General features: G+C 38.7%; 1 protein-coding gene across 1 annotated transcript in view; it reads right to left on the reverse strand.

Annotated features, from left to right (window-relative positions):
• LOC108295966 (C2 calcium-dependent domain-containing protein 6-like) overlaps positions 1–12,440 on the reverse strand; it is a gene marked incomplete at its 3' end in the record, with an annotated part of 28,719 nt that extends 16,279 nt beyond the window's left edge. The window contains exon 1 of the mRNA XM_017518336.1: positions 11,450–12,440. Coding sequence (XP_017373825.1) covers positions 11,450–11,680 — 231 coding nt within the window. The remainder of the gene's footprint in view (positions 1–11,449) is intronic.
• Between the last annotated feature and the right edge of the window lie 4,453 nt (positions 12,441–16,893).

Genomic DNA, 16,893 nt, shown 5'->3' on the forward strand with positions numbered 1-16,893 from the left:
TTTCTGCTACAGATGGTATGGCCTTGCTCCAGAAGCCTAAGGATTTACATTGTAAATATCTTATTTGCAATAAACTCCAGATCGTATTGTTTCCCACCACCGATACCTTTAATATCATAGTCTGATGGATCACCTGTCCCAAGCAACTGGGCCATTTGGACAGTAGCCTAGACCTACTGCAATGCCCTTTCTGTTCTGGGCCCTATTCAAATTTGGTAGCCTTTTAAATTGCCTTTTTCTAGTGTATCATTTTGATTCCCTTCTGATTTCTTTTTGTGTACATTTTTTAGTTACTTTCTTAGTGATTACCATGAAGATTACAATTAACATCCTAAATTTGTACTACTCTAGTTTGAGTTCATACCAACTAAGCTTCAACAGAATAAATTTTTAAAACTCTACAGCTATATAGCTTAATCCTCCCCTTTTTCTGTTGCTGTTTTTGTTGTTTTATTTTTCTTTGAGACAGAGTCTCACTCTGTCACCCAGGCTGGAGTGCTATGGTGCAATCTCAACTCTGCAATCTCCACCTCCTGGGTTCAAGAGATTTTCCTGCCCCAGCCTCCCGAGAGCTGGGGTTACAGGTGTGCACTACCACGCCCAGCTAATTATTTGTATTTTTAGTAGAGATGGGGTTTCACCATGTTGGCCAGGCTGGTATTGAACTCCTGGCCTCAAGTGATCCCCCTGCCTTGGCCTCCCAAAGTGCTGGGATTACAGGCATGAGCCACTGTACCTGGCCCTCCTCTTTTGTTGCAATCACAAATTACATCTTTTAAAAATTGTGTGCCATTAACACACATTTATAATTACTGTTTTGTGTATTTGTCTTTTAAATCACATAGCAAATAAGAGGAGTTACAAACCCAAAATACAATGATACTGGCTTTCATATCTACCTTTGATGTTAACTTCATTGGAGTTTTTTATTTCTTTGTATGGCTTCAAGTTATTGTCTAGTGTCCTTTTATTTCAACTTGAAGGACTCCCTTTAGCATTTCTTGTAGGGCATGTCCACTAATGGTAAATTCACTCAGTTTTTTTGTTTTGTCTTTTTTTAAAAATCAGAGATATCTTAATTTCTCCTTCATTTTTGAATCATAGTATTTTTGGTTATAGAATTCCTGGTTAATAGCACTTCTTTTAGCCCTTTAAGAATGTCATCCCTATCTTCTGGAATCCATGGGTTTTTTAATGAGAAATATGCTTTTAATCTTATTGAGGATAACTTGTAGATGACAAATTGCTTCTCTCTTGCTGCTTTCAGGATTGTTTCTTTATCCTGGGCTTTTGACAACTGATTATAATGTGTCTCAGTACAGAGCTCTCTGCATTTGTCCTTCTTGGAGTTTGTTGAGATTCTTCAATGGGTAGATTCCTATATTTTATCAAATTTGGGAAGTTTTCAGCCATTGCTTCAAACATTATTTTGTTATTTCTCTCTCTTCTCCCCTTCTGGTATTCACATTAAGGATACATCACTACGCTTAATGGTGTCCCACAGGTCTCTTAGGCTCTGTTCATTTTTCCTCTTTCTTTTTTCTTTATGCTGCCCAGATTGGATCATTTCAAATGTCCTATCTTCAAGGCACAGATTCTTTCTTCTGCCTGCTTAAACCTATTAACTCTTAGTGGGTTTTTTTATTTTAGCTATTGTACTTTTCAGGTCCAGAATTTTAGTTTTTATCATTTCCATTTATTTATTGATATCCTCTATTTGTTTTTACTTCATTCTCCTGGTTTCCTTTAGCTCTTTGAGCATATTAAATATACTTGATTTAAAGTCTTTGTCTAAAAATTCTAATATCTGTGCACTTCCTCAGAGACAGTTTATGTTCACTTTTTTTCTGTGAAGAGGCCATACTTTCTTATTTCATTGCATGCTTTTTTTGTTGGAAATTAGAGATTTTAAATACTATAAGTTGGTAACCCTGGAAATTAGATTCTTCCTCCTCTCAGGATAGTTTTGTTTGCTCACTTGCTGTGAACGGCAGCTGTTTAGTGACTTCTAAACTACTTATGTAAAGTCCATATTCTTTTTCATGTGTGGTCTCTAAAGTCTCTGTTCCTTTAACAGATATTTCCTTTACCTCCAGAAGACATACATGAGAGAGAGAGAAAGAGAGAGAGAGAGAGAGAGAGAGAGAAGATAGGGAGAGAGAGGAAAAAAAGAAATAAAAAAGAAAAACTCTCTCAGTTCCATCTTTGAAAATTAGCTGTCTGTGTTAGGACACTCCTCCAATGTTTAGCCAGGTAATTTACATCTCTGTAAATCTCTGATCATTTTCATTTATCATTCATTTTCTCCTTGTACTAAGCCTATAGAGCAGCCACAGATGAAAGCTTAGAGTCTTCTCAAGTCTCTCCCAAGTGTACATCCTGTCTTCGACATGCATGTGGTTTTCTTAATTCCCCTATACACACAGGCACTTTTGAATGTCCTAATTTCTCAGAGAAACTCTCTCCCTAGAGTGTCTTGGTACTCTATTGTATCTCAGTTCTAATCTTTTGCCCCAGATGGCCATGGGTTAGCTGGTTGTCTTACAAAATTTTAGAATAATGCCTGTTACTTTTCCTTCTTCAATGAGCTCCAAGTTAGGTGAAACAAAAGCCAGTAACTTATGTCAGTCTTTAAGGTAGGCACCAGACAGGTTAGAACAGACAAACACTCTTCTTTGAGAATAAGGTCTGCTCTGCTCCCTCCAGAAGCAAGGACTAGGGTCCCACACTGGGAATATGGACTGGCACTTTCAAGACTGCTGCTAAGTCAAGGAAGAGGGTGGGATGAGTGCAAGGAAAACATCACAGATGCTTTCCTACTGATTTTAAGTTATCTTTTTCTTGCTTCAGCATTCACTTGGTTGTAGTAAATATTTGCCTATTTTCCAGAGCTCTAAAAAGAGAACTTGGAGCTATCTATTCTATCATTTTGCTAACATCCCTCCATCTGGCAGCCTTTGGTGTCACACAGTATAGGGGTAAAGGAAGTATGTGTCTCTTACCTCTAGAACTTGAAGAGGCCTACCATAGTTGTGCTTCCTTCTTGACTGTGGGATGTGCAAAATGCAATAATTTGTCATTTACTTTGTACGGGATGCCCTAGCATGTCCTAGGCCACTGGACTATTAAAAATTTTATTGATATGTCAAAGTCTTAAATCTCCATAGGGTTTATCTGCCATTCTCTGGAGTGGCCTTTAATGTACTTTCCACTCCCTGCTCATCTAGTCCAATGAACATAAATAAACTGGACCAATATGATGTTCTGCAGACCTCCAGATAGTCCAAGTCCCTACAGACCATATTATAAGAGAGAGTAGGATAATTAATGGAGCCCACATCATAGCCATAAATGTATACTGCTAGCCATTCCAACTAAATGTGAACTGTTTGTGGTCCCCCTTTCTTAAAACAATAGATTCAATGGCCATGTTAAAAAGTACCTGAGTTCATGCTGATATAGTTTAGCTAAGATATCGCATTTGGCAAAGAAGCTTCAACTGGGGTTACTACTTGATTGAATTTCTAATTGTCCGCTGTCATCCTCCAGGATCCATCAGACTTTTGCAAAGGCCAGACAGATTTATTAAATGGGAGATGGAATGAAAGTTATCACCCTTGCATACTTTAGGTCTTTAGAAGTGAAATTATCTCTGCTATTCCTTCTTGGATGTGACATTGTTTTTGAATTACTATATGGCCAAGGTAGAAGAGTAGGGAAATTTCAGAGACTTCTATTTTGCCTTTCACAGTATGATGGCTCTTACAGATTAAAAAATCAATGTAAAAAATTTTGCCAGTTGTCAAGTATATCCATTGTAATCATACATTTAGGGAATGAGGAAATGATCACTACATGGGAGTATGGATCCACTCTGAGCCAGACCTAGGCCAGAACTCCATTTATTAGTTGGCCTCATAAACCTATACTCTAAGAGAAGGGACATTATGCTTTGGGTTCCTGGATAGTAATGTCAACTAGATCCTGTATCCCACAATCCTCAAAATATTTGGGTATTCTCATTTCCCTGGTGGACAATTATCAAGTAAATGGCTGAGTTCCTTTGGTGAAGGAATAAGGATATCATTAATTTTACATTTGCCATGGTGGTATAGGGTCCTCCCTAAGCATCTGGCCTCTCCCTGAAATAATAGGTTCCAGGTATGAAAACTAACATTCAGAAACTAGCTAAGGTATTGTGACTTTTTATTCAGGCAGCTGTCTTCGGTTTCGTAAGCATCCATTATTGATTTTGTTTTGTTGTATAAATTAAGCAAATACTCCTGCTGATTGCTCATTCTTGTCCCTAAGAATATGTGCTCTATAAATTACCCCATACCTGCCTGCTGATATGCTGCCTGGCTGCCACTGACCTTACCACATATTACAATAATTATACCTTCCCAAGCCCTGTGATTTCAAGATTCTATCATCCTTATTGATACTGGGGAGTTCAGCTCTGCTTCTCAGTGATGCTGGTGCCCTTTTCACCAGTACGTTTCTTATTGATTTGGTAAACTTAGAATCCACCAAATCCTCCAGGACATATAGTCATACAGTGGCTTTTCTAGCCATACACAGTATTTCCACTCTAGTATGCCCATTTCTGAGTCTTTGATTCATGCTTTCACCATCTGACAAAGTCGCTCATGTGTTTACACTTAAAATCATTTTCTCCAAACTTCCAAAAGCTGTCCTAGCACTATTGTAGCTCTGCTTCCCAGGGTCCTCCCCAGGTGTGAAATCCTGCAACACAGGAAAATGCTTCCATACCAGTAAGCTCTATCTTGTTTGAAATTTTGTGTTCTACTTTCTGTTCACAATTCAACACCCTCAGGATCTAGCCCCACACATATTATCCTGATTCCTGACAGTAGATATTGATAGGTTCTACATCTTCTTTGGGATATAGTGCCTTTCTTCTTTTAGCTGACCCAGCACTTCCCCAGATGGAATACATTGTGATTTAACCTTAGTTATTGATCTGGTAGCCAAAGGGGAAGGTGGGGGTGGATCCTGAAGGGAATAGGGGAAAATCCATGTTATCTTGAAATTCAGAAGACTCTGCATCATCAGGCAAGGAGAAAGGACTAGCCTTTAACACAGAGGAATGTTACTGGAATACTTCTATATTCCCAGAGGGTTGAGAACACAGAGACCAAGCCCCCTCCCCGAGCCAACCCCCCTGGCAGGCCCCAGTGTGTGTTGTTCCCCTCCCTGTGTCCATGTGTCCTCATTGTTCAGCTCCCACTTGTAAGTGAGAACACACGGTGTTTGGTTTTCTGTGTTTTAACCACTATCATATGCAGAGTTCTAAGATGGCTCCCAAGACTCTTGGCCCCAGTGAACACACACCTTCTGCCGGTTATTCAATCAAACATAATTCAAATGCTAAAGACCCAAATCAGTTCATCTTAAATTAAGGAGATTCTCTGGGTGGGCCTGACCTACTCACAAATCCTGTGTTAGTCTATTTGTGTAGCTATGACACAATACCTCAGATTAGGTAACTGATCAAGAAAATAAATTTATTTCTTACAGTTTTGAAGGCTAGGAAGCCCAAGGTCCAGGGCCCACATCTGGTGAGGGTCTTTATGCTGCATCATTCCATAGAGGAAAGCAAGTGGATGAGAGAAGAAAAAGGCAGCCACATTCATCTTTTTTATCAGGAGCCCACACCCAGGATAATGGCATTATTTCATTCAGGAGGGCAAAGCCCTCATTGCCTAATCACCTCTTAAAGGTCCCGTCTCTCAACACTGCGGCAGCAGGGATTAAGTTTCCAACACATGAACTTTGGTGGACACATTCAAACCAGAGCAAGTCCTTTAAATCTGGGCCTACAGGTCAGATAGAAAAGTACACATTTAAAGCATGAGAAATTTTCTGTTACTATCTTTGAAGATGAAGAAGACCATGTAGCAAGGAATACATGTGGCTTCTAGGAGCTGAGGGCAGTTCCCAGCTGAAAGCAAACAAAGAAATGCGGACCTCAGTCCCTACAACTACAAAGAACTAAATTCTATAACAACCTGAATGAGTTTAGAGATAGATTCTTCCCCAGAGGCTTGAGATAAGCACACAGCCTGGCCAACACCTTGATTTCAGCTTTGTGATACCCTGAGTAGAGAACATATCCACACTGTACCTAACTTCCAACCTACAGAGGTGTGAGCTAATAAATAGATGATGTTTTAAGCTGCTATATTTGTGGCAATTTTTTATACAGCAATACAGATGCTCCTTAACTTACAATAAGATTACATTCCAATAATCTCATCATATGTTGAAAATATCATTAAGCAGAAAATCCATTTAATACATATAACCTATCAAATTTCATAGCTTAGCATAGCTATTTTAAACATCCTCAAATACTTACCCTACAGTTGGACAAAATCATTTAACACAGTCTGTTTGTCATGTAATTTATAGAATATTGTATTGAAGTTAAAAAAAAAAAAATGACTCACTGCTGCTGCCCAGCATGCTAATTCATACTGCTTATCGCCAACCCAGGGAAAAGATCAAAATTCAAACTTTGAAGTACTGTTTCCACTGAATACATATCGCTTTCACACTACCACAAAGTCAAATAATCATAAATAGAAACATTGTTAGTTGAGGACTCTCGGTGTAATACCAAATACAGCCACCACTTTAATATCAGTGAGTTTGAAATCTGCTACCCAGAGGAGCCTCTCAAAAAAGTGGCTCAAGATCTCCTTCCTAACTAAAAATGATCATCACTGCAACATGATGGTCTTAACCTAATGTGAACTAGGTACTGTATCCCACAGATAGCAGCAATCCTGCTTGCAAGTAATCCTAATATTCGTTCAGTGATCACAAAAAGAATTGGAATTGTGTTTCTTAAAATAGTAGGTACACTAGAATGGGGCAATAAACAGATGGCTTTTGGTTTTTAGCTGTGTGATTTCCTCCAGAGTAACATCACTAATATTTGAGGGTTCATACTTAACTTTCCTTTTTTTGTGTATATCACTACATATGATAGTCAGCCTTTTAAAAATATGACACTTTTGAAAACTATAAAACATTAAATATAAATTTAAGAAGTATTTAAAAAGTAAAGCGAAAGTTGGGGGAGGGGAGATAAATGGAAGAGAGTGGGAGAGGAGGAGGGGAAACTGGCCATTAAAAATTTAACCTGAAAAGGAGAATTATATTGATCCCCAACCTTTGCAGAAGCTCAATAAACATGGTCTTATTTATAAGTATTAACTTCTGAGAAATCTTTGTTGTTATGTATTTTTCAAGAATTGCATTGTTCAACTTTTAAAGTGTACAACAAACTCTTAGTTATGTTGAAATTTTTGTTTCAAAGTATATAACAACACTCCTGATTTTTGTAGGTTGATTTTGTATCCTGCAACTTTACTGAATTTATCAGTTTTAACAGTTTTTGGTGAACTATTCAAAGTTTATAAAGTATATATCATGTCATCAGCAAATATAAGATATATATAAGACCATGTTGTCAGTAAATAGAGGCAATTTCGCTTCTTCTTCTCCTATCTGGATGCTTTATATTTATTTTCCTTGCCCAATTGCTCTGGCTAGGACTTCTAGTACAATGTTAAATAGAAGTGGTGAGAATGGGTATCCTCGCAATGTTTCTGAACTTACGGAAAAAGCTTTCAGCTTTTCACCATTGAGTGTGATGTTAGCTGTGAGATTTCATATATGATATGCTGAAGAGATATCTCCATTCCCATGTCATTGCAGCAGTATTCTCAACAGCCAAGATATGGAAGCAAGCTAAGTACTCATCAGTGAAAGAGCATATAAAGAAAATGTGGTGTATATACACAACAGAATACTATTCAGCCTTTTAAAAAAGAAGAAAATTCTGTCATTTGCAACAACATGGATGAGCCTGGAGGACATTACGCTAAGTGAAAAAATGCCAGGTACAGAAAGAGAAAAGCTGCATGGTCTCCCTTGTAGGTGTAATCTAAAAATGTAGAACTCATAGAAGTAGAGAACACAATGGTAGTTACCAGAGGCTGAGGAGCAGGAAAAAAAGAAATGTTGCTCAAAGGGTACAAAATTTCTGTTAGAGGGGAGGAATAAGTTTTAGTGATCTACTGCACAGCATGATGCTAATGTTAACAGACTTTGAATGTTCTCACCACAAAGAAATGTAAGTATGTGTGGTGATGGTTATGTCAATTAGCTTGATTTAATCATTCCACAAGGTATATATCTATCATAACATCACATTGTACCCCCAAAATATAAACAATTATTTTTTAATTAAATATAAAATAAACCAAAAACTATAAAAATAAATGATATAACAAATACTTTAGTCATATTGAGAAAATTTGTTTTATAGGTCTTGGATAATTTTATTGTTGCATTTGACTGGTTTAATGTGTTTTATGTATATGATTTCATAGTTTAAGGTAACCGGATGACAATTACTGTATTGTCATAAAAATATCAAACTTATATATGTATTTGATGTGTAATCTCATGCTTTGTAATGTTTTGATAACCTTTATTTTAGAAGTCTATTTCGAATGTGCATTTTAATATAAATACAAAATAATTTGGAAAGTTTAAAAATTCCTTTAGAATACTAACGTTCAATTCATCCTTTAACAACCTGGCTAAAATACTGCTTCCCCCTCATTTTACTACCTTTTTACTTCTTCATTCTCATATTAGCAGAGCTCTCTTCAACGGCAGCATCATCAGCAAAACAACTCTGCCAAATTTCTATCAGAATCCTGAGCAAAGGCTGTAAACATTAATCTCATAAAGGCTTCTGATGCCACCTCAAATTTCTCCTGAACCTGCAGATAACTTTTATTTCAGTTAATTCCATTGTGCCTTTCATCTCTGCTACCTTTGGCACCACCTTGAATGGAAGTCCCTTGTAACACTTTTTTTAAGTCTGTAAAAGCTGTACATTCACTCACATTGTCTGCACTTCTTCCCCAGTGATTTTTCTTACCCACTCTCCTCTTTAAAATCCCACATATTTACCTTTTCCTAGAATACTCTTACTTCCTACCTCTAATTGAATCCTCACTCTCCTTGTATTAATTATTTGACATTTACCAGTGTGCTGGCACAACTATTAATATATGCCTCACAAAATACTTATTCCAGTTTGAAGTGTTCTTGCCCTCAAGAGATTCAGTCTAGTGTTTAAGACAGACAAGTAAAAACAAAACAATTACAGTTTCATTAGAAGAAAAATGATCAAGGAAAAGGGAAAATTTTGTCTCCACCCTTTCTCCAACCCAGCAAGTTAACTGATTTCATTGGCCAGACATTGCCATTCATGGTACAGGTTACATGTACTCATTCTTTGAGGCTAGTATTACCCCAATGCAAAAACCAGACCAGGATACAACAACAAAAAAGAAATCTACAAGTCAATATCCCTAATGAACATAGATGCAAAAATATTCAACAAAATACTAGCAAACTGAATCAACAGCACATCAAAAAGATAATAACATACCATGATCAAATTGGATTTATCCCAGGGAATGCAAGGATGGTTCAACACATGCAAATCAGTAAACATCAAACATCATATCAACAGAATTAAGGGCAAAAACCAAATGATCATTTCAATCATTTCAAATGCTTTTCAACAAAAAGCATTTGATAAAATTCAACATCCCTTCATGATTAAAAAAAAAAAAATTCAACAAATTAGCATAGAAGGAATGTATTTCAACATAATAAAGCCCATATATAACAAATGCATGGCTAACATCATACTGAATGGGGAAAAGCTAAAAACCTTTCCTCTAAGAACTAGAATAAGACAAGGATGCCCATTTCCACTACTGTATTGAAAGTCCTAGCCAGAGTAATTAGGCAAGAGAAAAAAAACAAAAGGCATCCAAACTGGAAAAGGAAAAGTCAAATTGTCCCTATTTGCTAATGATATGACCTTTTAGCTGGAAAAACCTATAGATTCCGATAAAAAAAACTCTTACATCTGATAAATAAATTCACTTAAGTTACAGGATACAAAATCAACATGATGGTATGAAACTAGAAATCAGTAACAGAAAATTTGGAAAATTCACAAATACATGGAAATTAACAACAGACTTCTGAACAACTAATGGGTCAAAGAAAAGATCAAATAGAAATAAAAAAAAATTTTGAGACCAACAAAAATAGAAATACAATATACCCAAACTTATGGGATGCTGCAAAACAGTTATAAGATGCAAGTTTATAACAACAAATGTCTACACCAAAAAAAAATGATCTCAAATAAACAACCTAACTTTACACTTCCAATAACTGGATAACAAAAACAAAGTAAGCCCAAAGTTAGCAGAAGAAAAAAATAATAAAAATTGGAGCAGAAATAAACAAAATAGAGAACAGAAAAATCATTTTAAAAATTAATGAAAATAAGGACTGAATAGCAAAAAGCACTATAAATAGTCAACAAACAACTGTTGAATTATGAGAAAGTATTTGTGACACTTATCACAGATGAAGTGTAGTATTCCCTAAAGGATTTTTGAAAATGTTCTAAAATCCTCTAACAACTTTGAAAAGGTAAGTTTCAATTGGATTCCCCTTTGCCGTTTAGGTCTTCATGCTAAGTATAGTGGTAAACTCAAGAGTTTCGGGAGGCCAGTAATTCACTTTGTAGACAGGATGCAGATTTGCTTCTGCAGATTCAGTCTGTAATAACCTCACGAATGAAAACAAGGGTAAGTAAAGTTTCTGAAGTTTTGCCCTGTAACCAAATAAATGAAATCCCAGTGATGATGATGGTGACAGAAGCTAACTTTTATTGAGTCTGTACTTTTTTCTTTGTACTGTGCTAAGGACTTTATGTCATTATTTCTTTCGTTCTCCTTTAAGTAAGGTAGGTAGTAATCGTCTTCATTGAACAGTGAATAAAACAAGAGTCTAACAAATAATTGCCCAAGGTCCCACAGGGCAACTCTGCCTTGGGTATTACCACCCTATAATGTAGAGGGTGTCGAAAGGATTAAAGGAAGCCACGCGTGGTGGTTCATACCTGTGATTCCAGCACTCTGGGAAGCCGAGGCAGGCGGATCACCTGAGGTCAGGAGTTCAAGACCAGCCTGACCAACATGGTGAAACCCCGTCTTTACTAAAAATACAAAAATTAGCCTGGCATGGTGGGTGGCGCCTATAATGCCAGCTGCTCAGGAGGCTGAGGCAGGAGAATCGTTTGAACCCGGGAGGCAAAGGTTGTGGTGAGCCGAGATCACGCGACTGCACTCCAGCCTGGGCGAGAGACAGAGACTCTATCTCAAAAAAAAAAAAAAAAGATTAACGGGTTCAACGTATGCTAATTGAATAAAGATGCAGTTGCTACACATTGAACCCTTTAATCGTATGACCACCCTCCAGGTGCCCTGCTGGCCCCAGTCCTCCAGGTCCCCGCCAGGCCCCAACTCACATTCAGCAGCCGGTTCCCGGTGCTCTCCTGGTTCTTGTCTTTAGGCAGAGCCATCCTGCCCTGGTCCGAGATATTACGAACCGAAGAAATCTGCGACCCTCTGATGTTCATCATATCCGACTTGCTGTAGGGATTCCTCTGCAATAGAGGGGTGGGGGACAGGGTTTGGACCCGCCCGTCGCGGTTATCCAACGTGTTGAAAGGCCTATTTGTCTCCAGGGGTGGCTCCATCTCTCCATCTTCCGGTGCCCGTCTGCGCCCAACCGCCGGCCCACTACCGCGCAGGCGTGATCCTCCCGCGGCCTTTCATGCCTTTTTCCAGCCTGTGCGTGCCGCCTTGAGTGACCCATTCAGTTGGGGCCTCTGCTGGGAGTGGCGGGAGGCCAGCTTTGGAGGCATGTATGCTTAGCGAGCCTGGAGGGTCTGCTGCAAGCACTTGCCAGGCCATTTCAGTCTCCTTTAAAAGGAAGTCAGAGCCGGCTGGTGGAGAGCAAGGCCCCTCACCACTGGGCCCAACCACTTTATTCACTGTCTTGTCCGCCCTTTAACCCCTCGTGAATCCTTTTCTCCGTACACCATTTCGTTCTAGAAGATTTACAGTATCAGTCATTACTTCCTCTACACTATCACCTGAGCTCCTGATGTTAAATATACAAGTCTGCTTCGACATCTTTACCCAAATGTTCCACAGACACATAACACGTTAATATTCATCTTTCCTCTTAAATTTCCAATAGGTTCCAAAGTCATTTGATGCAGCATTGTCATATCCACAAAATCTTAAAAATTCGGACACATTTTTAAATCCTGACCCTAAATATCTGAATCTTACCTTTTCCCTTTCTGGCACCTAGTTTGGGACATCACACTCGAGACAGTTGCAATGATTTACTCATGGGTCTGCCAACCTGCTGTCACCCATCCCTTTAAAGGCCCCCATATTAGTCCTTTGCAGCAGCGGATGGAGCTAAAGGTCATTATCCTAAGCAGTCTAACACAGGACTAGAAAACGAAATACTGTATGTTCTCACATATAAGTGCAAGCTAAACAAGAACACATGGACACAAAGAGGGCCCCTATCTGACAGAGAGGTAGGGGTGGGAGGAAGGAAGAGGATCAAAAACTACCTTTTGGGTACTAGGCTTATTAGCTGGGTGATGAAATAATCTGTACAGTCCCATGACACAAAATTTACCTATATAACAAACCTGCACATGTACCCTTGAACCTAAAAGTTAAATTAAATATATAAATACAAACAAAACAAAACCAGAAAATTCCAGAACTTCTTTATTGTACACAAAAATTTTAATTTGTTTATATGGAAACCAAAGGTCTACCAAATGTACTCTCCTAGCTTAGGATAATTATTTATTATTATTTTTGGAATCTATTCCTCTTTTATTCAAGGACTAGCTCAGAGGTCAACTTTTAGTTAATTCTTATAACCCTGTACACATACCTAAAAGGCAGAGTTAACTGCTATATCCAAGCTACTTCTTGGCATATCCCTGTCAGCCTAAATAATGAGAGGGAGACTCTCTGAAAGAAAATGATGTTTATTCCGGAGTAGGCATTGCAATGAGAATACAAGTGCCACAGTAAACTATGTGCATATACAGGGAGCTAAAGGAAGACAATGGTTGTTAAAGCAAAAATGATTGTTTTGAGAGAATCAATAACAAGGATGTTGACAGTCAGACATTGGACAGGCAGTTGTTGGGCAAATGTCCTCCCAGAAGTATTTTTTGTATGTAAAGTTGTGATGGCCTTTGTGCAAGGTGTGGTTTTGTACAGTCTTTTATGATAAGCCTTGTTACCAGGCATCTGTGCATGAAAATCCTCCTTTCATGGCCTTCCCAGCTCTATCTGTTAGAGTTTTTAACGCAATAACTACAACTTGATTTTGACAACTTTCACATCCTATTAGTGGGCTCACACTATTAGTTGCTAATCTCAAAAGACAGAGTTCTTTGGGGGCAGGAACCTGCACCTCACCTTGTGCTCCATAGGGTACATGGCCCAATATCCCAAGGACTTTAATACATTTGTCATTATTTCAGATTTATTCTATGTGGTGTATCAATTATTGCACCCAATGAAACTTGCTGTCCAGCAGCTCACTCTGTTCTTAGGGCTCATGTTATGCAACATAAGGTATACAGCATCACAGATGAAGTTATCTTATTTTTAAAAATTTTAACCTAAATGTAACCAAACCTTTTGACCTAACCTCCAGTCTATAGGAAATGCAGGAGATTGAGGAACAAATTAAGTGATGTCACTAGGAAAAAGACAATTCAAAAATGTAGGTGGGACACTCTAAAGCAAAACTGGCTTGGACTTCTTCAAAAAAAATGTCATGGTAAATTAGAATGGTACTGCCAACGCTGGAAAACAGCTTGGCAGTTTAAAAACTAAATATATAACTACATATAACCCATCTATTTCACTCCTGAGCATTCATCTCAGAGAAATGAAAAGTGAATGTTCACACAAAAATTGTGCATGAATGTTCACAGCAGTGAATTCCAGTTCACAAACTGGAATGAGCCCAGATCCTTCAATAGGTCAATGATTTAAACCAAACAAAACAGTAAAAGGAAATGAACTATTGATACACATAACAACTGAGTTGACTCTCCAGGGAATTATGCTGAACAGAAAAAAAAGCCAATCCCATAAAATTACATACTGTATGATTCATTTTATAACATTATTGAAATGACAAAGTTTTAGAAATAAAGACAGTTTAATAGTTGCCAGGGTTTAGAGTTGGGGTGCAAGGAGAAGAGTACAAGGAGGAAATGGATGTGGTTATAAAAGGGAAACTCTGGCCAGGTGCAGTGGCTCTCAATGTAATCCCAGAACTTTGGGAGGCTTAGGCGGGCAGCTCACTTGAGCCCAGGAGTTGGAGACCAGCCTGGCCAACATGACGAAACTTCATCTCTACTAAAAATACAAAAATTTGCCAGGCATGGTGGTGCATGCCTGTAATCCCAGCTACTCTGGAGGCTGAGGCACGAGAATGGCTTGAATCTGGAAGGTGGAGCTTGCAGTAAGCCGAGATGGTGCCACTGGACTACAGCCTGGGTGACACAGTGAAACTCTGTCTCAAAAATAAAATAAATAAAAGGGAAACATGAGGAATTCTTGTGATTCGGGAACTGTTCAATATCTTGATTGTGGTACTAGATACACAAACTGACACAAGTGATAAAATTCTATAGAACTTGAAACACAGAGAAGTATATAACTGTTGGCACTTTATATCAGCAAAAGTCCTTATTTCTAGAAGATGCATGCTGACATATTCAGGTGAGTGCCATCTTAGCAACTTACTTTCAAAAGGTTTCAAAAGAAAAGGGGGGATACACAAAGAAAGATAAAGCAAATGGGACAAAATTTTTAACAATTATTCTTTTTTAACAATTATTAAATCTAGGTTGATCTAGATGACAGTTGCAATTAAAGTATCTTTGAACATTTTTTAATAAAAAATCCTAAGGACTCACTCACATCTATAGCATTTTTCTCATCCTGTATCTACACCAGAAGTCCTCTCTATCCTATAAGGCACCTGCTCACACCCAACCTTGCCCATAATTCTTTCCTAGATTACTCCACTCCTATGCCTACTAATGTCTCTCTGACTAGATTATGAACCTCTAGAAGGCAGGTACCAAGTTTTATTTATTTATTTATTTATTTATCCTTCCACAAGCCTAGCAGCAATTTGACCAAGATTGAATCACCTACCGCAATCTGAGCTTCATTTTTTATAATAGACTACAAATGACTTATGTAGGCCAGAGGTCCCAAATGCTGGCTACTCTATTGGCTATATCATAATCACCACACTTTTTTCTTCTTCCTTAAGAGATAGGTCTCACTCTGTGGCCCTGGCTAGAGTGTAGTGGCATGATCATAGCGCACTGCAACCTTGAACTCCTGGGTTCACGCGCTCCCCCTAGCCCAGCCTTCCCAGTAGCTGGGTCTACAGGCACACACCACCACACTCAACACATTTTTAGTTTTTGTGGAGATGGAGTCTCACTATGTTGCCCAGGCTGGTGCCCTGGCCTCAAGTGATCCTCTCACCTCAGCCTCACAACATGTTGGAACATAGGCATGAATCACCATACCTGGCCCTGATATTTTTTTTTAATGTAGTCTTCCAGGTACTGCCTCAGACCTATTAAATCTGAATCTCTGAGGATGAAGCCTGGAAGCATATACGTATATGTTTTGTTCTGTTTGATGGGAGAGAAGAAGCAGGCATTAGTAGATACTGTATTTTGCAACCAGAAAACCCTCACTGGACATCTTGCCTATTGACACCTCAGAAACTCTATTCTTCTACACACACTAATGTGGGGAGAAAGCCAAGAAAAGGTGATGATTTTTTAGCCAATCATGTGATTACAAGGTTAGGACCTCCAATGGGGTTCCAGTTGATCAAGTTTGGCTTCTGCCACAGCAATTTAATAAGACAATGAGAACGTCCAGATGGAGAAATGAGTTAACTATCAGAGCCCCTATGAGTTTTGGTCTGATGCCTTGAGCTGCCTGTTTAGTTCAGGAGGACAGGTCTACTCAATTGCTTGTGCTTGTTAAGTTTCAGGGGCTTTCCTCCCCAAAGTCTAATTGGCTAGGACTTCTTTCTAGAAAACCGAGCTCTTTGTAGCTGGCCAAGGGCTCTGATCAGCAAGGTGCTCCTGTGTTATCTACCCAGGGCAGTGTCTCACCAGGTTGGCAATAAAAGTATTTTAAGTCAGTAATGAGAAATGAGAAACCATGAGTAATGATAAACCATGGTGCCCTACCAATTGGACTGAATCAGCTTGCATGTCAACCTAGTCCACTGTAAGCTGGAGAAAGTTACACGAATTCTCATCGACAGCCTTAGCAACATGCCTCAAGTGTCATTCCCTACTTCCTGGAGACATGCATTAGCAGTGAACTTCTTCCAAACTTCCCAATCATCACAGTCAAACAATCTTTAAGAGACATCAGGGAAAACATTGAGTTCCCTGTACAAGTCCACCAGGGAAAACAAAGACTTGTACAGGGCTACCAGCTGCTCAGGTTTATGCGCCTCCTGGGTCATTAGGAGATCTGAAGTCTAAGTTGTACTTCCCAGACCTGAAAGAATTCAAAAGCAACTATGCCCATGCGAGTTACAATATTATCAATGTAGCCAGCTTTCCCAAGTGCATTCCACAGCAGCCCTAGCCTTCTTTATTCTCTAGGTTGTTAGGAGCAAACCTCCGTCCAACCCTATATTAGCTTTCTACTGCTGCCATAACAAATCACCACCAAATTAGCAGCTTAGTCAACATGTACTTGCTGTCTTACAGCACTGTATGTCAAAAGTCTGACATAGGCAGCACCAGACCAAAACCAAGGTATCCACAGAGCTGCATTCCTTTCTTAGCTCTAG

This window comes from Cebus imitator, unplaced genomic scaffold, assembly GCF_001604975.1.
Source record: "Cebus imitator isolate Cc_AM_T3 unplaced genomic scaffold, Cebus_imitator-1.0 Scaffold671, whole genome shotgun sequence".
Lineage (NCBI taxonomy): Eukaryota > Metazoa > Chordata > Mammalia > Primates > Cebidae > Cebus > Cebus imitator.